The 22173-nt window shown below is 53.1% G+C and overlaps 1 protein-coding gene across 1 annotated transcript in view; it reads right to left on the bottom strand.

Annotated features, from left to right (window-relative positions):
• Positions 1-10382: 10382 nt before the first annotated feature.
• The window catches only part of Rtn4rl1 (reticulon 4 receptor like 1), a 74543-nt gene continuing 62752 nt past the window's right edge, over positions 10383-22173 (bottom strand). The window contains exon 2 of the mRNA XM_028866733.2: positions 10383-13426. Within this exon, the coding sequence (XP_028722566.1) occupies positions 12102-13426 (1325 nt within the window). The 3' untranslated portion in view covers positions 10383-12101. The remainder of the gene's footprint in view (positions 13427-22173) is intronic.

Below are 22173 nucleotides of genomic sequence, written 5' to 3'. Positions count from 1 at the left end.
CCCATGGCATCCTTTCGCCTCTCCTGGGCATCCTACCCTGTAAGGTAGCATCAGAGTGAGTCCCTCCAGCTCTTTGCCACCCCAGCCAAAAGCCCTCTACGCCCATCCTCTAGTTAAGATTTTAAAACTTTGACATTGAACCCACACCCTTCTAAAAGAGAGCCATTTGACTTTATGTAAATAAAGCATCTCCTTAATATCGTCTTCATTAAAAGACCCAAGAAAAGAGCATCGGCGTTTGCTGGTGGAATAGTATAATTGTCTTCAAGGGTAATTGGCTAGTTATTGAGGATAATTGTCTGCAGATGATGGGGAGACAGGTAAAAGAGGGGAAGGAGTCCAGGTGTAAGGGCTGGCTCCAGCAAGCAGCCCTCGCTTTGAATGGGAAAGGCGAGAACTGCACAGCCAAACCCTCCCAATACCACCATTCACTGAGCGTGGGGACCCCACGAAAGTAAAATTCCAGCTGGGCGGCAATGGTGCAACGCCTTTAATCTCAGCACTTGGGAGGCAGAGGCAGGCGGATCTCTGTGAATTCCTGGATCTCGCTCTGTAGAGGCCAGCCTGCTCTACAGAGCGAGATCCAGGACCGGCTCCAAAACTCCACAGAGAAACCCTGTCTCAAAAAACCAAAACCAAACAAACAAACAAAAAAGAGTAAAATTCCAGAAATAATTTGGAGGGGCAACACACACACACACACACACACACACACACACACACACACACACACACATCTCCAACTAGAGAACTCGATTCGCAGCCACCAATGTACCAGTGCCATTAGTTCAGAAGAGAAATTCTTTTAGAACATCACTCTTCCCCCAACCACATATAAAGATGCACTTTCGGAATAAAGGATTATCTTTAGATTGAATAAATCTGGCTTAATGAAAAGCCCACTGCATTAGTGTTTCATTGCAAATCAGCAGAAACCGTAATCACAGGCTCCCCTTGTCTTCAGACGAGCGTTTGGAAAACACTGGCTGGAGCTTTGACTCCCCAGTTGCAAGGCTGGCATGGTTGGGAAGCAGAGGGCCTGGGCTGGGATTCCACGGCTGCCTTCTGGTTATCTTTTAATCCTCCTCCTCCTTAGTTTCCATTGTGTGAGGGGGAAGGGAAGAAGACAGATCTGAATCAAACTGGACCCGAGAGTAAAGATGCCCACCTGTATTCCTAGCGTGAGGGAGGCTGGGGCAGTCAGAGCTGTGTTTAGTTTATATGTATTCGTGTGTGTGTGTGTGTGTGTGTGTGTGTGTGTGTGTGTGCACGCCCCAGAGCATGTGTGGAGGTCAAAGAACAGCCCTCAGGAATTGTCTTCTCCGTCCACTATGTGGATACTCAAATCAAACTTGCATTGTTGGGCTTGGTAGCAAGTGTCTTGCCCAGGGAACTCTCTCTGACCCCACGGCCCAGCATTTCACAGGGGTGCTGCCGATCCAAATTTGTGTTCTTACGCTTACATGGCAACACTTGGCCAACTAAGTCATTTCTCTAGCCCCACCCTAATTCTCTTGGTGCTGAGTTTTTAGTCTCCCCCAGTCCTAGGGGTCAAAACTAGAGCAAGGCACAGGCCTGACAAACCCTCCGCCAAACCTCTCCCTCCTCTTCCTCCCCCTCTCTTCCTCTCCCCACTCTCCTCTTTTCTCTCCCCCCTCCCTTCCTTCATTCCTTCGTTCCTCCTTCCTTTCCTTTGTTTTTGAGACAGGTCCTTACTATGCATCCCAGGCTAACTTTGAACTTGTAATGGAGCCCAGGCTGGCTTTGAACTCACAGCTGTCCTCTTACTCCCGTCTCCCAAGCACTGAGATCTTAGACCTATGCTACCATGGCTGATTTCTCAAGTGAACAAAAACAATGAGAAGAAAACAAAAATTCCTAGAACAGTCACAGGTTCATAAACGCTCTGAAAAGAGACTCAAAATGGATCACGAAAACACTCTTGAAACACAAAGAGTTGTTGAAAGAAAGAGACAGACAGACAGACAGAGGGAAAGGCTCAGTAGGTAGAAGTCATTCATGCTTCCGGACCCCCACGGTGGAAGGAGAAAACCAATTCCCGAACATTCTCCTCTGACCTCCATACATGTGCTGTGGCATGTTCATGCTTATACACACATCAACAAACAAACTGGACCCTTGGAGAGGAAATCGCTAGAAATGGACCTGATCGTAGTGGTCCCTGCAGGCCCTGTGGTCAGCCATTTCCTCTTCCTTTTGTGGTTTGGGGATAGACCCAGGCCTGGCACACCCAGATCTCATCATCAACGCGGAGTCGGCCTTTGCCTCTACTTAATTTTACATGGTGGCCGCCTCGTGGTGTCCTGGAGGAAGAAGAATGTGCCCAGGTCTTCTCTTTCTTCCCTACTCTTGATATCTATTGAAAATTAATCCAAGGTCTCATAGAAATAAAGATCTAGCCTCGGCTACCCAGAGATGAGAGAAACCTTGGCCTGTTGGGGATTTCCTGTCACCCTGCCCCCACTTTTAGTGGGAAAGAGGGGAGAATTCTTGCCAGCTCTTTCTGTCACCTGAGTTGGAGGTCCTGGTGATGTGTTTGGGGGAGTTTGAGGGTCAGGGCAGCAAAGGAAATCGAGACCTGGGACCTTGGGGCTGTTGCCAAGACATCTAACACTTTTTCCGTTCCCAAAGCTGTGAGTATGAGAAGAAGCGCTGGGTTCCCCAATGTATGCCTGTCTTACCCTGGGTCACATAGATGGGCAGGTAGTGGTAGTCTGGGTGTGGAAAGCTGTCCACTTGAGGAAGGAGAGGAATGTGGGTCTGAGTAACCGGTCGGTAGACCTAATTCTTTATATCTGCAAGTGGGGGCACAATCAAATCTTCCCACTGGGGGGGGGTCCTGTTATCAGGTTGTATCTACAAGGTGGAGGGTCTTTCAAATCGTGACACACTATCCGACTCCAAGTTGCTTCTCATTTTTCCTTGCCAGTGGCCTCTTGGAGAGGAAATGGCTGAAGAAGCGGAGCTGCAGGAAGACAAGGCCATGGCCTGGCTGCAGGCTGTCTCCGAGTCTGAAGAGGGTCAGCAACTCTGAGAAATGAAGCTATTTCTGAGTGAGAAGGCCAAAGAAGGAATAAGGCAGAGGGAGAGTCCCTGAGGAGACTGAGGCCAGAGTGAGGACCCCGTGTGAAGCTGGAGGGGAGGACGACGATCAGAGGAATTCAGTAAGACTCGCCCTCCACATCCACTACACATGAGACAGAGGGATGTCACCTGTCCGGCAGAGTGGAGAGGCCCTCACCTGTAGTGTGGTGTAGAGGGGACAGAGAAGGCCGGCACCCGGACAAGGTTGGGGTTGACGGGCAGCTCTAGGGTGGGCGCTCACAGCTGCTGTACCCCAGCAGTATACAGCTAGGCGGACTGCACAGCAGCTTCCAGAATCCCCAGGTTCCACTCTGTCCCTGCTCTGTGCAGGTAAGACCCACGCAGGGTGGATTTCAGCCCTTTCCCCCCCCTCGCTCTGGTCACAGTCAGCCAGAGTGGGGGTGGGGCCGATCTTGTAAAAGAGGCTGGTGAGGACATCTGAAAGTCTGTACCCTCCACTAGCAAAGTGCCAGACGCTCGGTGACACTTTAAATGTCTCAGATAAAACAGTGAGAGACTCTCCTGGTGGCAAGCAGGATGAGAGGTCAGGGACCTCAGTGCCTCTGAGGCTCAGACACCAGGATAAAGAATAAAAACATCTCAGAGACCCCTGTGACCCCCTCGTGCGGGGGGAGAATGTCAATGTGGCCCAGCTGGCCGCTGGAGCACAGAACCTCAAGGCCTGTACTGGGTAGGAGCCTTCCACTGCTGGGACATCAGATAAACCCCTCCGGCCCTGGATTAGGGATATGCCTTGGCTCAGGCCTCAGCCCTGATCTGCCACCTTATTACACACACACACACACACACACACACACACACACACACACACACCCTTGAAGATGGTCACCCGCCTGTGAGGAAGTGAGACAAAGCCTCCATTTTTACTCATCCCAAGTGATAACTCTGTGACCGATCCCTGTGTCCCTCTCCTGTTGACTACCCTTACAATCCAATAAAAGGGAACTCAGCTTTCTACCAGCTTCCTCCTCGCTGGTAGAAATGTACCCCGAGTGTGGGGGCCTGCCTTGATCACCCAGACACCCAATGACCTGGCTGGGGCTTTGCACATCTTCGGGGCTCAGAGCTGTTGGTTGCAGGAATGTCCCACACTTGGCTGCATGAGGTCCAATGACAGGATGTTATGCCGGTGTGTGCGTGTGTGTGTGTGTGTGTGTGTGTGTGTGTGTGTGTGTGTGTGCAAATGCCTCTCTTTGGAGCTCTCCTGTCCGTCTGCCTCTTACTGGCCACACAACTGCCCACGGAGCTGTGCTTTCTCTTTCCAAGTGCCAATGTGTGGGTACGTCCTTCATCCGGTGCCCCTCCTCTGCTAGCCCTCTGTCCCTGAGAACGTCTTCTGTGTCCTTGGGTTGTCTGGCTGGACAGAGACATCATTGTCTTGTCCATGACTGCTCCCCAGAATGGCGGCAGGAGGATGTGACAGAGGCATCGGGACACAACTTTGCCATGTTTAGGTCTTGGGCACTGCCATCGTCGCTTCCTCCCTCCAAGCAGCTCTCCCAGGAAATGGTACTTACAGAGATTGAAGAGTTTAATACATGTCTCACTGCCTCTCTTTTCGCAGGCCCCCCAGAGGGAGCAGCAGAAACCAAGGCTGGCAGGGGCTCCAAGCTGCCTGGGCAAAGGAGCAGGGGGTGGCATCGAGCCTTAGCCAATTTGGAAAGCACCGTGACCCAAGCACATTCTGCAGCAGGAATGTCAAATTCTGCCGTTCAGGCATGCCATTGATGTGCACACTGCCACACAGAAACCAGTGACACAAAGGCACAGCCTTCTCCACCCTCCTGGTGCTTAGAAACTAACGGCTCTAATGAGAAATGAGAGCTGAAAGGAGCGGATGGGAGGCGGGCCACAGCGGTGCAGGCTGGCGCTGAGTGTTGGAGGAGGCTGACCCACTTCTTGTAGAGGTAAGGGGCCCACTGAAATGTCACTTAAATTAGCTACCACTCCCAACACTCGATCTCCTTTGTCCCCAAACCTCATTGCATGAAATGGGAGCCCTGTCAGTGAGCCCCACAGTGACATTCTGGTTTCTTCTTCTCTGGGGCAGCCTCAGGCCCTGCACCCACTGGACTTTGAGAACCATAAACCAACCACCCTGGTTCCAGAAACCCTCTTGAAAGAGGTGAGGACAAGGAGGTGGAGGGGGGAGAGGAGGGAGAGAGGGGAGGAAGGAAGGGAAGGAGAGAGAGAGCGAGCACGCATTCACCATGAAGAGCCCTCTTTTCTGGCTTTTTGACGGCACTGTGAGTTATTGAGCCAACAATAGATGTTTATGTATTTTTTTTAGAGCTCGTATTTATTAACAGCCTGTAAGGGGGGAGGCTGGGAGATTTATATGGGAAGTGCAGTGAGTTAAAAGGGACAATTAGAGGAGCAGAAGGAGACACAGAGCACAGAATTGTAAAGGATATTTTAACACCCATCAAAGGTTCTCGAGGTATTTTCCAAGTAGGCGGAGGGAGAAGAAAATTGGCCCATTAGAAACTGATAGTCAGGGATTGGTGACATGGATGGAGTAATGAGTGGCTGATGGCTTGAACTCCTGCAAAGGGAAGGTGAAGAAAGGAAGGAGACAGAGCGGGAGTTGATGAGCTGGAGTACGGTCAGGACGCCCAGGGGTGTAAGGACCCAGTAAAATGTGCACTTGCCTTTCCTTGATCAAAGAATGTACATCCAGCTAGGTGTGGTGGCAAAGGGCTGATATCCCAGTACTCAGGAAGCTGAGGCAGGAGGATCACCATGAGTGTAAGCCCAGCCTGGGCTGTATAGCAACACCTTGTTTCAAAATCACAACAGAAAATAGAAGGGGGGGGGGAGGTAGAGAAGGAAAAGAAAAGGGAATACAGAGAAGCTGTATGTGGCAGTACAGACCTGTCATCCTAGCACTCAGGGGCTAAGGTAGGAGAATTATGAGTTCAAGGTCAACCTGGGCTACATGGCGAGACCCTGTCTCAAAAACATAAATAAACGAATAAGCCAAAACATAGCCAGGCACAATGGTGTACACTCATAGTCCCAGCACTTGGGAGGTAGAGGCAGGAGGACCAGGAATTTAAGGCCAGTCTGGGCTACATAAGACTCTGTTCCCATCCCCACACACAGAAAAAGAGAGAGAAAAAGAGAGAGAGCAAGGGAGAGAGAAAGAGAAAAAACACACACACACAAAGAGAGGGTCTTCAGCTGTTGAACACCACGCTTGCTAACATGATGACCCAATCCCTGGAACCCGAAGATGAAGGAAACTCCAGAAAGTTGTTCTATGACCTCCACACGCATGCTGTGGCATGTGCCCTCTCCAACCTTGTGCACACACACACACACATCAGAAAAAGAAGAAAAAGAGGAGGAGGAAGAAAAAAGAAGTTTTTTTTTTTCAAGAAAAGAAAGGCTGGCTTCTTCCACATCAGCACAGAAGAGAAACTAGGCCCGTGGTAGCCAGGTCCTTCCCAGTCCAGCAAGGTCTGACTGAAGCAGTCGGGCCTAACCCAATGGACTCAGTGTCTAGCACTCATCTCTTGAGCCTATTCTGATACACAGAGAAGCCTTCCTGGCTCCCCTACCTCCTCAGACCTGCTCCCAAGCTCCTGGGCCCCGCTGCCTGTGGGAGTACCAGGTGATTTGCTAGGTGAAAGGCAACACACGTCATGTGGAGTTCTTGGTACTCTGGTAATGCACATGCCTAGCAGGAGGGGTGGAGCTCCGAAGAGGGAATCCTGGGATTGCCTGTGGCTCCCTGCAGCTGTGGTGTCTGGCCAGCTGAGGGAGGAGCCATGCCATGAGGGTGGGAAAGCCTGGAGCACTGTCTGTGGATGCTAAACGGTAGGGGAGACACTCTGAGCTTGGAAGCAGCAGGTGTCTGGGAATGGGACTGTGGCCCAGGCAGATTTCCAGTGAGCACTCCAGTTTGCTGGCACAGGGAAGGATCTGGCTGAGCACAAGAGGCAAGTGGTGATGATGAAACCCACAGCTGAGGAACGGTGGTAAGGGTGCCATGGGAGCCCGTGTACTCACGATGAGGCTGGGGAGTGAAGAAGAGCTCGGGCAGGGGAGCCACACATTCCCTCTGCTTCCGAGCAGAGTCAGAGGCCCAGAGGGGGACTCCCTGGGCCCTCCTCTTGCTTAAATAGTCTCCCAGCACCCCAGCAGACAGCATTCCATCCTTAGCTCATAGCTGTTTATAGAGAACTCAAAAGTTGAGCTACTGTGGGCCTCCAGCCCTCAGCCCGGCAGTCTCCCACTTCTCTGGGTAACTCTCTTTCTTCAGAGACTGGTACATCATCGTCTCCTCCTGGACCACCTCTCTGACTCTCCTACCCCAGCTGAGCCTCTTGTTTTGGAAGACTATGCTAATACAGGCTCCAGTTCTGTAGAGGTCGAGAATGCTCGAGAATGCTAGCGCCTCTCAGCGCCTCAGAGATCCTATCTTGTCACTTTGCTGTCCCCAAAGCAGAGACAATGGCTGGTCCATGTGTGTGTTGAATGAATAATGAAGAACCATCCAAGCCCTTGGGTCATGGAAGAAGCTTGTCTGAGGGTACCAGGGACCACCCCATGTCCCCTCATGGCTGACTCTGTCCTCTGTCGCTGTAGAATAGAAGGCTGCTGGGGAGGAGGTGAGATAAAGGAAAGAGATGATCTCTCCTGGGGACAGAAGTCTGTTGCTAGAGTGCGTGCCTAGTCTGCATGAGGGTCTGAGTTTGAACCCCAGCACCATATAAGGCAGGCGTGGAGGTACAAGCTTGTATTCCCAGCACTCAGGAGGTACAATCAGGAGGATCAGAAGTTCAAAGTCATCCCCAGCTCCACAGCTAGCTTGAGACCAGCCTAGGCTACATGAGACCCTGTCTAAAACAAACAACACCACCAACAAAACGGCAGAAGGCCATCTGGCAATAATAGTATTAAGTAAAGTAAGTCCATCTTAAAAAAATAAATATATATTTTCTTTCATTTGTATTTTTACATTTTATAGAAGCCTATAAAATCATGTATGTGTGTATGTGTGTATGCATGCATGTATGTTTGTATGATATGAAAGTAGGGGGCTAGAGAGATGCTTGGCTCAGCAGTTAAGAGTACTGGCTGCTCTTCCAGAGGACCCAGGTTCAATTCCCAGCAACCTACATGGCAGTTCACAACTGTCTGTAACTCCAAGATCTGACCCCCTCACACAGACATACATGCAGGCAAAACACCAGTGCCATAAAGTAAAAATAAAATAAAATTTTTAGAAAAAGAAAGTACAAGTAAAATTGTCTAAGGAGACAAAGGGGACCAATGAGAGACAGGAGAGGCAAGAAATGGCATGCATGTGTGTGTGTGTGTGTGTGTGTGTGTGTGTGTGTGTGTGTGTGTGTTAGGGATATGCTTAACACGCAAAATACACTGCACAAAAGCTTTGGGGTACGGGGATGTCAGGGATGTGTTCATGTGTACATGTGTGTGGGTGCAATGTATATGCTGTCCGTGTGTATAAAGGCCAGAGGTTTCTTCCTCAATCCCTCTCTGCCTAGTTTTCTTTTAATATTATTCTTATCACCATTAGCGTGTTATGCGCTGTGTAAGTGTGGGTGTGCTATGGCACTCAGAGGTCAGAGGAGGTCTTTGTGGATTCGGTACTCTCCAACCACTTTTACGTGGATTCTGTGGACGGAACTCGGGTCAAGTTCACACAGCCAGTGTCTTGTCCGCTGAGCCATCTTGCCAGCCCTCCATCTTAGTTTTTGAGAGAGGGTCTCTCACTGAACCTGGAACTTAGAGAGTTTCCTGGATGGCAAGTCTTAAGGATCACCCTGTCCCTGCATCCCGTCCCCAGTGTCGGGGTTACAGGAGTCCCCTGTGCTGAGCTTTCTTACAGGAATGCTGCAGACTGGGTCTCAGGTCCTCAAGTCTGCACAGCAAGCACCTTACCAACTGACCTATCACCTTAGGCCACCAGAACACTCTTCGAAAAAGTCCATCAGGCCAAGAGTGGGTACTATTGGGAGATAGAGCCAGGAGGATCAGGAGTCAAGGGCAGCCTTGGCTACATAGTGAGTTCAAGGACTTGTCTCAAAAAAAAAAAAAAAAAGGCAGAGGAACTAGTCTGTTCCTTATTAGGGACAGGAGGGTGTGACTGAAACCTTTAAGGGAGCAGGACTCCACAGCACCTGCCCTGAATGGGGGACGTGGCTGGACTTGCTGAAGAGAGTCATTTAGAGTCAACTGGTTCTGATTTTGGAACAATGGTGTCGTTCTAACTGTGCAGCACTCGAGCTGCTGAGTGACCAATGATGTCATCAGCAACAGCCTTCATTCCTTCTACCTCCTGGGGGAGAAGCTACTAAAAATACACCCAGTGTCCTGGGCCCCACTGCCCAGCCTGGAAGGCCTCAGCCATGGGGATTATGCTGGCACACGTCGGCAGAGCCTTTAGGAGACATAACCGTTCTTCCGGCTGACAATCGCTTCTACCATATAGGACTTGCTAAGTCTTTTTTTAAAAATTTAATAAAGTGCTCAGACTTTTGATTTTCCCACTGAGGGCCTTGCTGCCTGGGGTTGAAAATGAAATCAACAACATAACAACTTGCTTGAATTTTAAGGGACATGGGCATCGGCCTGGGTAAGAGCAGGCCAATCATCAGGCTCAGTGGCTGGGTGGCAAGTGTTCGTTTTGTAGCACGAGGCCCCCTTCCATGAATGCACTGAATCTTGGACTAAAAACAGCCCTCTGCTCTCCATCTGTGATGCCAGAGTGGCAGACATGGCTTCCAGGCCCTTGCCCTCTGCTCTCCTGGTCAATTCCTAGACTTGTGGGAAATGCTTGAGGCTCAAGCACTGGCGCTTGCCTGTCCGCTGATGCCCAGAATCAGCCACTGTGGCTCTTTGGAAGCTTGGAAGAATCCAGGACCCTTCTGCAGGGGAAAGACATAGAAACAGTACTGAGCTGGGCAACCAGCATGTGGAAAGTGAATTGTGTTCTATGCTCGTGAGGGAAGAGCTCTGTGTGTGTGTGTGTGTGTGTGTGTGTGTGTGTGTGAGAGTGAGAGAGAGAGAGAGAGAGAGAGAGAGAGAGAGAGAGAGAGAGAGAACAAGAGAGCATATTCTTGTGTGTTCCCATGAGTCATGTGCCCCTGTTCTCTATGGCTCCTCCTGCCAACAAGCAAGCATGCTGTGTTCTCAGAGTCAAGTCTGGCCAGGCTCGCCCACCCCACCAAAGCCCAGGATCTGCCACCCCATCGGAATTCAGAGTTATGAAATGAAAAACAGGGTTCTTGTCCAAGAGAAGTTTTTATTATTATTATTTTTTCTCTCTTAATTGGATTCAGCATTTCTTACTCCTCACACAGGCTGTCTGGTAGGGGATTCAGGTTTGTGCAAAGCGCAAGAGATTGTGCTTGCCGGAGACTTTTGGGCCAATAGCCCCGTTCCCTGACTGGGCTTGCCTGCTGTGTTCCCTGCATACTGCTTATCTGGGCTCTGACCCCCAAGTCTGGTCCTCTGACCTCTGCCTGTCCTGGGGTATATCCAAAATGACCAGGAAGAACAAGATCTCTGTAATGTAGAGTGCCTGAGATGGTTCCCGAAATGCCCTCACCTGCTAAGGCCACTAGATTCTTCTCCACTGCCAAACTATCCAGGGCCCCCAGCAGGTCACTGGCCAAAGAGCCTATGAGTTAAAATGGCAGCTAAGCCTCCCATGAGGTCAGAGCTCAGAGCCTCCCTGGCCTGCACAGAGCATCACTGGCAAAACGCTAGAAGGACATTGTCCATCCGACCTATTGGACTAACACTGTGGATGCTGCCTTGTCTGCTGGCTCGAAGACCCCCAAAGCCCCTCTTCAGCTGCTCCACCTGACTTGCCTCCAGCACCCTGACATCTCATGAGCTACTTCCCACATCTCACCCCAACGCCAGCAGCTTCTACAGTAGGGGTAGTGGGGTGCTCCAGGGTGCCAGACAGGCATGTGTTGCATATAAAAACAAGGTGATGTTCTTAAGTATCTAAGAATGTTGGTCCCCTGAAGTGATTCTCGCTGTTTCTCTTCCTCCCTCACTCTTCCCACTGACACCTTTGCCCCAGCAAGCCCAGGAACTATTGTTGCCAGTTGGGATTCTGAAGAAAAACGCCACAAGTTTTTTTTCTTGCTAGAAAGTACCAATACAATCTGTAGTTGAGCAAATATAGGTTCCCGTATAGTTTATAAACATGATAAGACGTACAGTTTGGTAAGGAGTGGGGTGGGGCCTGTGCATTTGTATATTTATATTTATATATATATTTATATTGTGTGGGTGTGTGGGTAGGGCGTGAGAATATATATAAGTGGACATAGGTATAAAGCTGCACCTTCTGTGTGACTCTCAATGCGAGTGAAGTTCAAAATGTCATCCTCTGGCCATCTTTCCTTTGGTGATTGGTTCTTGGACCCCAGCAGGTCTGCCAGGACTGCCTGAGACATCAGGAATGAGAGGCATTACCCCCACGGGTAGGGACTGAGGGTGGCATAGGGTTGGACTGGGCAGGTTGACTAAGTGGCCTCAGGCAAGAGCCCAGACTGCTCTGAGATTGCTGGCTGCCCCAGCCGGTGAGCCTTGTCCTGAGTCCTGCTCCTTCCCAAAGCAGCAGGGTCCGTCGGCCCTTCTTTCCCAATGGCCAGGATTCCACAGAGCCCAGCTTCTGCAAAGGGCACGTGTCCTGTCACTACTGATGATTCGCCTCGCGTGCCTTTGACCACTGTGCCGAGTGGATGCTGTCCGTAAGTGGGTGCTGGGCCAGGACAACCAGGTGAGCTGTGCTACCCCTCCTGTCCAGAGCTGTACACTTCGGACTTACAATTCACCAGGAAGGGTCCAGACTGTGGCTAAAGGCTTTAGCAGCCTTTTCCTGAAACCCAGCAGATCTTCCACATAGAAAAAAGAAAAAGAAAAGAAAAGATTCTGTTCCTTGCTGGACATGTGGCAGTGCTGGGTAATGGTGCCCTGCATCCTCAGCGGAGAGTGACTGCCAACCCCAGGATCCAGGCCAGGAGTGAGGCCCCCAGGGAAGCGCCCGAGGAAGCCTGCTGCACCCCACTGGGGGCACGGATGGGGGTCCTGCGGGCACACTTGCCCTTCCTCTTGGGTCGTGCGGTAGGCATGATATCAAAGCTGAACTTGTGCTGGTAGTCAGGGGCGTAGTCCTGCAGTTCAGGAAGCTGTTTCCCAGTGCTCATCTTGGAGACCTGGTTTCGGTTCCTGTGGCTGGTGCAGTTCTTGCCTGGCTTCTTGTAACCTGACCTGGAGCCAGGCAGATGGCCATGTGGGTAGCCTTTGTCCTTGGAGGTGCCGTGGGATGGATGGTGCTCCTTGCGGGCAGCCCTGTCAGAGGTGGTAAGCGTGTGTGACTTGATCTGGTGTGGAGATGCTGGTCCGGTGCAGTTCCGGAAGTCCTCAGCCCTCAGCAGCTTCAGATCCTGGCCTTGCCGCAGCTCAGGGGTGGCACAGGGGACAGCGGAGCTGGAGCCTCGGAACCTCCGCAGCCATTCCCACAGGGAACGCGCCCGGCAGCCACAGTCCCAGGCGTTACCATTGAGGCGAAGGAACTCCAAGGCCGCCAAGGGGGCCAGACAGTCACCCTGCAGCTCAGTGAGGCTGTTGTTGAAGAGGAAGAGGGTGGTCAGCCTGTGGAGGTCATGGAAAGCCTTATGGTGGACCCACCGGAGCTGGTTCTCATGCAGCAACAACCGGTCTAGATTCACCAGGCCCCGGAAAATGCCCTGACCTAGGCTCCAGAGCTTGTTGCCGTGGAGAAACAAGTGGCTGAGGTTGACCAGGTCCACAAAGATGTCGTCTTGGAGGTACTCAATGTGGTTGTCTTGCAGGTAGAGGTACTGCAGGCTGTGCAGGCCCCCAAAGATGCCTGCGGGCAGGGCACTCAGTCCACACTTATAGAGGTAGAGGGCATGGAGCTTCACCAGGCCCTGGAAGGTCTCGGGTGCCAGCGTCCGCAGCTGCCGGTTGTCTCCAAGGTCTAGCTCCTCCAGATGCACAAAGCCCTCGAAGGTGTTGGGAGCGATGAAGGTGATGTTGTTGGAATAGATCCAGAGGGTGACCATGGCGGGGCTGAAGTGGCCCTGCTGGAGGAAAGTGATGCGGTTGTTCTGCAGGAAGATGCGCTCGCTGTCCTCTGGGATGCCCTCCGGGATGGCAGCAAAGTTGTGTGCCTGGCAGCTGACAGTCATGGGCGCGGGGTAGCACACACAGTCTCGAGGACAGCCACCACCCAGGGGTAGCTCCCCAGCCAGCAGCAGCAGCAGCAACTCCACACAGCACCCTGGTGGGAGAGAGAGAGAGAGAAGAGCTATGAGGGCTGCCCGGGGAAGGGGGAGATGTGTGGGGAACAGAGGGTGGAATGGGGACTGCTGAGGGACCCTCTTGGCCCACAGGGACTCTGTCTTCTGTACTGTATACAGGGGTCCCTTAGGCTAGGAGGCTGGACAGGAAATTTGGGGCCAAGGCCCACATTATCATCTCCACACCTCTTGGGCTCTGTCCCGAAAGTCTCGAATCCCCATCCAACATCCCTTCAGGCTGTCAGCCCTACTGCTGAGTGGAACGCAACCACGAACACAGCATGTCAGCCTCCAGCTCGGGTCCCGGCCCTTCCACTTGCTCCCCGTTAGCTGCTTTCACGAGTAATGACTCTTAACAAAGCAAATATCCCATCTGGAGTCCTGAACGATCACTTTATTCAAATGATTCCTCAAAATAAGGAAAGCATTGCGTTCCTGATACCAAAACATACCTCAGAAGATGCCTCATTCACATTGTGTTCCAAACTTCAAATACGTAACACACACACCCCATCCGTGCCTCAGTTCCCTCGTTTGTTAAATATGGTTCACAGAAGGCGTGTTTCTGTGAGGGACTGTGAGGGACACCACGGTTGACACATGAGGCTTCCCTGGGGTCTACGACACTGCCAGATCGAGGCTGCCCCCCTCGGATTCACCTTCTGGCCCTCTGCATCTCTCCGCCATGCTTGAGCTTGCCCGGCTAAGGCTGTAAAACCAGGCCTTGCCTCTTGACTGTCCAGAGCATTTCCTCTGTAGCTTCCCTCTAATTGGGCATTAATTAGGCATTCGTTAATGGATCCTTAAAATAATTATTTTCGGATGTGTCCAGCCTGTGGTCGGGTAATAGGCCCACGCTCATTACTGAAGCAGCCTCATTATGGACGATTGTCATTACCTGCCTTTTTCCAGGGTCACAGCTGCCCCAAGTGGCCCAGCAGGCGCGTCAAGAAGATGGGGACAGGCTCCAGGCCTACAGACGGCCACCCTGAAGGGCCAGGCAGCCATGACCTACCCCGCTCAGCTAGCCTCTTGCCCCTTCTTTTCCGGCTCATTCAGCTAGGACTCTTGGGAGAGCCAGGGCGCCTAGGGCATAGGAACTGAGTCTTCTTGCTACCAGCTGTGCCCAGATCATGTGGGATGAAAGAAGCCACCCTGCTGACCAACCTGCCCACCCGGGAACCCAGACCCACTCCTGCCCAGGCCCAGGGGCTGCCCAGGTTCCTGGCCAAACAGGTCTCCACCTTGACTGCCATCCCAATCAACCCCCCGCCCCCCACGCCCCATCCCATTCCCGACAGAAACAGTATCGTAAGTCAGTGACAGCTCCCAGCTGTTGGGAGTTATGGGTTCCCAGAGAGTGGCAGCTGCTTCTCGTCCCCCTGTAATCACCCGGCTTCAACTGAATGTTTCCAGCACATAAAAATCATCGCACATAATTTAGTTTTTGCATAATTGGGTTCAGTTGCGTTTTCAGAGCAATTACGACCTTAGCGGCAGCGTCTGCGCAGCATAGGACCCTTTCCGGGTTGGGCCATACTCTGCAGGTCCTCGGCAGCGCTGTCACCCCGCCACCAGACCGCACGCAGGCCACAGCCACCTCTGCTCAAGCTCCCTCTCCAGAACATGTCTAGGAGATGCTACTCTGGCAGCCTTCCTCCTGGAGTCCTGGGTGTGGTCTCCAGCCTTCCACCCCCTGGGCCAAGAGCTCCTACGCTGCAGAGGGCGGCCAAGTTCCAAATCCCAGCCGGCTGGAGGGTGGCCTGCCCTGCGCCATCAGCATCCAACCCTCCCTGGCTGCTCTGTCCACAGGCCCCCTCTGACCTCCTCGCCGGGCTCGCACCCTCTCTCCTGCTCAGGCCTTCCCAGAAGGCCATTCTTGCCAGAACCTTCCCCAAGGAGTGGCCCTATCCCCGCCACTCTGAGAAAGCCCAGACTCTAGGTTCAAGGACATCCACGATGCTTGGCTCACATTTTAGGCTGAAGGAGACACCGCAGAGCCTCCACTGGGGGTCCCATGAAAATAAAGCATTTCCTCCCTGGCCTGCAGCTGCAGGCGGGTAGGGGCTGCGGCCGGCTTAGCGCTAATGCCATTCGACATTTGTACAGCTCATCGGAGTTTACAGAGAGCTCTGCCTGCACCCCCAACCTGTCCCGCGCTGTGTGTACTCTCCCACCCGCTGGGGCTGCTCTGTCTCTGTGCATCCCTGAAGAATCTGGGGGTTCCTTGGATAACCCTAAAGCAGGGGCCTCCAGGGAATACCAGTGCACAGGGGAAACCAGGCCAGGGCTGGTTTTCAGGGAAAACAATCAAACTGCACCAAAGCTCCGCTGTGGGATTAGTGACCAGTTATGAATGCACGGTGGCAGGTGGAAGAGGCGGAGAGCAGGGCAGGGTGGAGGCAGGACTGGGGTTTTCCTCAAAGAGGGCAACAGGAGGACAAAGGCCTCTAGGCAAGACCTGATGCAGGACCAGGCTCAGTTCCCGAGTTACCTCAAGGAAGGGCAGGCTATCATCCCCAGGAGGTCGAAGGCAGCGAGGCCAAGGACTGTGTGGGGCAGTCACTTCCTGCCCAGTGAGGCATACCAAGAGGATGCAGGCTCAGGGCAGCTGAACCCTGTCCTTTACTATTCTCCCACATGCCAGGAAGGCTAGCCTTCCAGGACCTCCAGTCTCTTCTAACAGGAGGGTGTGTTGAGGGCCCAATCGAGTTTACATCCGTGTCTTTAAAAGCCAGTGGTGTCACTCCAAGCCCTGGGATGAGCTGTCCCAGCCAGCCCTGGCCACTTTTGGACCCCCTGCCTGAACCAGCAGGTGCCAGTCCTGGGACTGTCACCCAGCAGGTTTCTTCCCGGGGAGGCAGTCAGTGCATCACCACGGCGCCTTCTGTGCCCCCTCCGTGAGGCCCTTGGGAGCCCTGCCCCACTGATTGCCTGATTAATGTACCAACAATGAGGAGGGAGCCTTTGCTGTGCATTTTAAGATTGCAAATTAGCAGGAACCCACGTCTCTGCGGAGAGGCCCCGCACCTCTCCTGCCAGACTCCTCAGGCCCCTCCTGAGTCGGGCTGCCTTCTGCTTGAGGGGGCGGAAGGGAGAAGACCCGGCTCTCCCTGCCTTCCTCTCCGGGGGATGCCCTTCACTGCGTTCTGCTTCACTACTCCCAAACCTCCAGCCTCCCACGCGCACGCGCTCCCCAAGCGGCTGTATAACCTCATTCATTCCTTCTTCCATTCACACTTGCCCCCGAGTCTGGGAAAGTCACAGAAGCCAGTGTCGGAAGAGCCTGGCAATGAGCATCATGGTCCATTTGCATATGGGGGTGGCAATGCCCAAGGTGCCTACCTTGGGGGTATAGGAGGGATTAGGAAGGGGCGTAAAGGAAAGCCTCTGCCACCCCTGGGCCACGCGTCAGCATTGTTTGGTCACTGATCCCCTATGTGACACCCCTGTGTCATCTATTTGACCTATGAACTAGGCTGAGAGAGATCCTGCTCTGTGCAGCCGCCTTAGCTGTGAGGGGAGTCTGCTCACATCTAAGCACAGAGGACATCCAGGCAAGGGAGCTGGCAGTGTCCTTGGGTCAGCCTGCAAACTCCAAACTCCTTCTGCCGAGCTGAGCATGGACAGCCACCTCGCCAGATGTGCCTATGAGTGCTCCATGGGAATAGACCTGGTGGGGTGGGCGGCAAGGCAGAGGCAGCGGGATAGCATGTGCAAAGGCACTGAGGTACAAAAGCGGGCCGTGGTTTCCCACCCCTCTGATGGTGCAGAGCCTCCAAGGAAGACTCGGCTGGAGAAACCCAGGACTGGGGTGGTCAGAGAGCTTGGCACTGGGACCAGCATCAGCAGGGTCTGTCTGCGATACCGAGGCCACACAATCCAGTGTAGTAGGGACCCTGCAGTACCCCGGCCACCGGAAGTAGTAGAGGAACTAATGAGGAAGATCGGACTCTGGGAATAGGGCCTTTAAACTGAAGCTCCCACGACCCTGTGGGGGCAGCATCACTCACGCAGGAGAAAATGAGGTGCCCAGAGCATCAGTGGCTGGCCACAGCTGGAGAACACAGTGGTGGGACAGACCCTGTCTAGTGGCCTTCAGCTTCCTGCCCAGGAGCAGGCCGAGCAGCCTCAAATAGGGCTGGTCAGCTTTCTCAGGACAGTGTACCATGCTGGGGGCTGCCCGCCCGCGCTACCCACTCGCCCTCCCTCCCCTTGAGGAGGGACACCCCCATGGCTGGTTTCCCCATGGTCCCAGGGCAGGTCAGTGGGTCTCTCGGAAGCTTGCAGGCTGCTCGGCTGTGTAGCCAATCTCTCTGGCCTTCAGCCCTCCCTCCCCTGCCCCCAGCCTGGCCAGATGCTCTTCTCTTAGCAATCAATGCTAACCGAATGCTCTCCGCTGCGTGGATGGCGGCCTCAGGCCAGGCCGGCTGTACTCCTGGGGCTGCTGGCGCCTCGGGCCACTTGGCACTTATGCCACTGTGTTCTAAGCATAGGCTCCTTCCTGGCTCAGCCCTGAAGACAAGGAAGCTGGCCAGCGAACAGCTGGGCTCCCCTCACCAGCCTCCACTGCTGGGCAGCATGGCCGGCAGCCTCCTACCCATGGCTGCGAGAAGAGCGTGGTGGAGCCAGAGGCCAGCCGGAGTTGAATCCTGGCTGCTCCTTTTAACGTCTGAAGGATCCTCATTTTCCTCACCTGCAAAATGGGACAATCACCGAAAGCCGAGGACGGGCCCACAGATGCTGGCACCGCCCACTGCTCCCACATCTCCATCTGTCTAACTGGATCCATCCAAAACAAGCTCCTCTCTTCCTCCATCACAGCCTCCACTGGCAGCCTCTCCATCTAGGGTGAAGAGGACCCGCTCACTTCAGCAGCTCAGGATCAACACCTCAGAATCGTAGTGGTTCCTTCCCTCAGCCCATACTCCACTCTCTGGAAATCCTGTTGGTTTAATTTTAGAATTCACCCAGTGTATACCCACTCACTGCCGCCACTACTGCCATCCCTTGCCCGGACTGTTGCGGTTGCCTCCTGGGTGGGCCCTCTGTCCCCACACTCACCCCTACATCTCCTTCAACAGTCGCTAAAGAGGTCCAGGGAAAGGCCCAGTCAGAATATGCTGACCCTCTGCCTAAATCCTCCACGGCTCCCATCTAACCCTAAGATGCTCCCAGGTTTAGATCAGGCCCAGAGGCGCTGCTTTCCCTGCCTACACAGACTTCACTGTGTCCCTCCCATATGCCAGGCACTCAGCCGCCTGCCTTTGCCCATGCTGTTCCCTCCTCCTGGAACTGTTCCCAGTATGTCTGCAGGGCTTCTCCCCAGTGAGGGAGGCCACTCTTCAGGAGCTGATCTTCAAGGTGCTTCTTCCCTGGTACATTTGATTCTACGGCACGTGACCTCTTCTAACGCACAACATAATTCACTTGTTTACTTTCTGTCTTCTGCCGTTCTGTCCTGAGAAGTGTGTTTCCTGCACACAGTAGGTGCTCATTAACAGTTCTGGGAGAGGGAAGCACCTTCCCAAGTCTCTGCAGAATTGAGTGATGACACTTAGAAAGCCCTAGGCTCAGAAAACCCCCAGCCCAGGACCTGGCTCATAGTTGGTGTTCAGTAAACACTAGCAGTAATTACTCCTGGGGAGACGCGGGGCCCCAGGAGGAGCGCAGAGACTCCATCAAGGAAGTGATCAGATGATAGAATAGCTCTGAGAAGGACCCAATACCAGGCTTTCCTGGAGCAAGGGGACATAGACAGCTTTGCCCAGGACTGGGGAGCTCCCCAAGGTACAGGACTTTCAGCGATAAACTGGAATAGTCCCAAACAAACCAAAACAACTAAAGGGGGGGCCAGGGCCAGAGCCTTTCAAACAGAAATGTCTGGGTTAAAGAAGAGGGGAGGCCAGATTTGGTCGCACATACCTTTGATCCCAGCACTTGGGAGGCAGAGGCAGGAGGATCTCTGAGTTCTAAGACAGCCTAGCCTACAGAGCAAGTTCCAGGACAGCTAGGGCTATATAAAAAACCCTATCTCAAAAGACCAACCAACCAACCAATCAACCAATCAACCAAACAACCAACCAACCAAACAAACAAATAAATATCCTAGAGCAGGGGAGGGACCATGCAAGTGTACGTTAGTATACTATCACACTGTGGCTCAGTACCTGTAGTCCAGAAGTCAGAGCTGGACTCGCCAAAGCATAAGCATGGGCTGTGGACATTTGAGCATTATGTTTATGTGCATGCCTGTGTAGAGGTCTACCTGAGGTGCTTATGTGCTCACACATGTTGGCCCGCATGCTTACGGATGTAGACATAGTTCATATGCAAGGCATTTGCATGTACCTGAGCACATGCATATAAGCTCATATCTGTCTCTAGAGACTGTGGGTGACAGCCCAGGCCCCTTTTATCTGGCAGCATCTCAGGCACAGCACCCCCTGGGCCTGGGGGTGGCACTGAGGTGTCTTATCTTGGTCCTCACCTCCTCTTTGCCTTCAACACTTGCTCACCTCCTCACACTGACCCAAACACCCTCTGCAGGTTCTCCCAGCACTGGGATCCCCCTCAGGCTTTTGTGGGCCTGGGCTGGTCCCCTGGAAACAGGCCTGGCTGCCAGCACCATGCTACTTGGACCAACAACTTCTCCTGAGAGCAATCTGGGCTCTCCCATACCCTACCCATCAGGCCTCGCTTCCTTGCCTGCATGGGTATGCTGTAGGGAGTGGGGCTGGACGCTACCCTGTACGGCTCTGTATTAAGGCCCTGCCCAAACTTATGACCCACTCCAGTGGGAGCTCATTTCATCTCCACAACTCCAGATGGGCCACAAAATCTCCCGGAGGCCTTATAGGCCTGGGAAGCCTAGTGAGCCTGTCTGGGCACCTAAGCTTCCTGGGCCTGAGCAGGCTGCATGGGAGATTGTGTTCACTGTTATTGTTAGCAAAGGATACTGTTCCCAGACTGCCAAGACATCCTGGCAGTATTCACCCCAATTCAGGACTGTCTCAGAATTCAGAGCATATGCTGAGAGGCCCTTAACTCAGGACTAAGAGTCTCTGGAAGGCATCCTGCTTTCTGCTCTGTCCTTTGTCCCAATCCATCATCCCCACCTGTGCCTACATGTCTCTGTGGGAAATGCAGGGCTCGTGGACTTTCTTTACCTCTCCCAGCATCCCTCACCCACACTCCCGGCTCATAATGTGTGTCCCCATGTTAATCAACCCTACTGCTCGGTTTGCGGGCCCTCCCTCCCTTTCACCACCACCAACATCAACAACCACCATTTCTTCCTCCTCCTCTTCTTTTTTAACAGGATCTTACGTAGCCAGGAAAGGCCCTAACCTCCTTTTGAACACTTGATCTTTTTGCCACCACATTCTGGAATTACGGGCATGTGCCGCCATGCCTGCAGGCAGGGCCTCATGGTTCTGAGCATTCATCCTTCCCAGGAGGTTTCTGGGACTTGCCTCCTGCCTAGGAACCTTGTGGAGCCAACTCCCACTCCCCACAAACAATAGCAAATTGTAGGTGCACCTGCAACCCGATGGGTAAGTGACAATATATTCTGGGTGTGTGTAGCGGGGCGGGGCCCTTCGAAGGGGTTGGCAACTATCGATGGAGATGCCAGAGACATGCAGGGGGGGTGCTCCCACACCCTGAGCAGCCGATGCCTCGGTGATTTGGAGAAGAAGCGGTTCTCTGCCAGGAGTCCTGGTTTCCAGCCCCAGAGACTCTCCTCCCACTTTCCTGGTTGTCTGTGAAAAGCATTCAGGACTGATCCGCAGCCTCTGAGTATAGTCTATACCTGCTGACCATCCTGTTCTGCACCTGTCCCCAATCCTCTCCATTTTGGGGAGAGGATGGGCTCATGGTTGTCTCTACAACATTAGGAGACACAGCTCCTTCACTCATGGATCCTCCATTGTGGGGAGCAGGGACTGAATTAAGTACAGGAAACACAAAGAAGGGATTAAGATTCAGATGAAAGAAGGGCTCTCTTTTAACTATGGGCTCAACATTTGAGTTGCAACCTAAAGGCTAAGAATGAGGAACAAGGGCTGGCAATGTGGCTTACTTGGCAGAGTGTTTGCTTAGAATGCATAAAGTTGTAGGTTCAAATCTCAGAAACACATGAACCAAGTGTGATGAGGAACACCAGTAATCTCAGCACTTGGGAGGTAGAAGCAGGAGGACCAGAAGTTCAAGGTCATCCTTGGCTACATAGCAAGTTTAAGGCCAGCCTGGGCTACTTGAGACTCTGTCTCAGAAGAAGAAAAAGAAAGAAAAAGCAAGGAACAAGGATAGACTGAGGAACAGCTTCTCAGTCTGGTGCAATAGCCCGGGGGCAGGACTGTGCTTGGTATAGATGCAGGGGAGAGAGAGAGGATGAGGTGGGAAAGGTGGGAGCCAGAGGTTGAAGGAGAGGCGGTGTGACTGGATCTGGAGAGGACAGGTTGGCACAGAGCAAGGCAGGCAGCAGGGAGGCTCGTGGCTACAGTCTGTGAGAGAGGTTGTGAGGTCCCAGAGGCAGAATGCAATGGCAGCATGGAGAATTGTTTGGGATGACATCCAGATGAGCTGCTGTGAGGTATGGGAGGACCGGGGCGGCTTTACCAGGGCCACTGTGAGCCTGAAGGAGCCCAGAAGCAGGCTCGGGGACGTGTGCAGTCTGAGTGGCCTCTCAGAGATGCAGTTGGTACCGGAGAAGGCAGTGCACCTG

This window comes from Peromyscus leucopus, chromosome 8b, assembly GCF_004664715.2.
Source record: "Peromyscus leucopus breed LL Stock chromosome 8b, UCI_PerLeu_2.1, whole genome shotgun sequence".
Lineage (NCBI taxonomy): Eukaryota > Metazoa > Chordata > Mammalia > Rodentia > Cricetidae > Peromyscus > Peromyscus leucopus.
The sequence above is the reverse complement of the archived record's forward strand: the minus strand, read 5'-3'. Positions and strand labels throughout refer to the sequence as shown.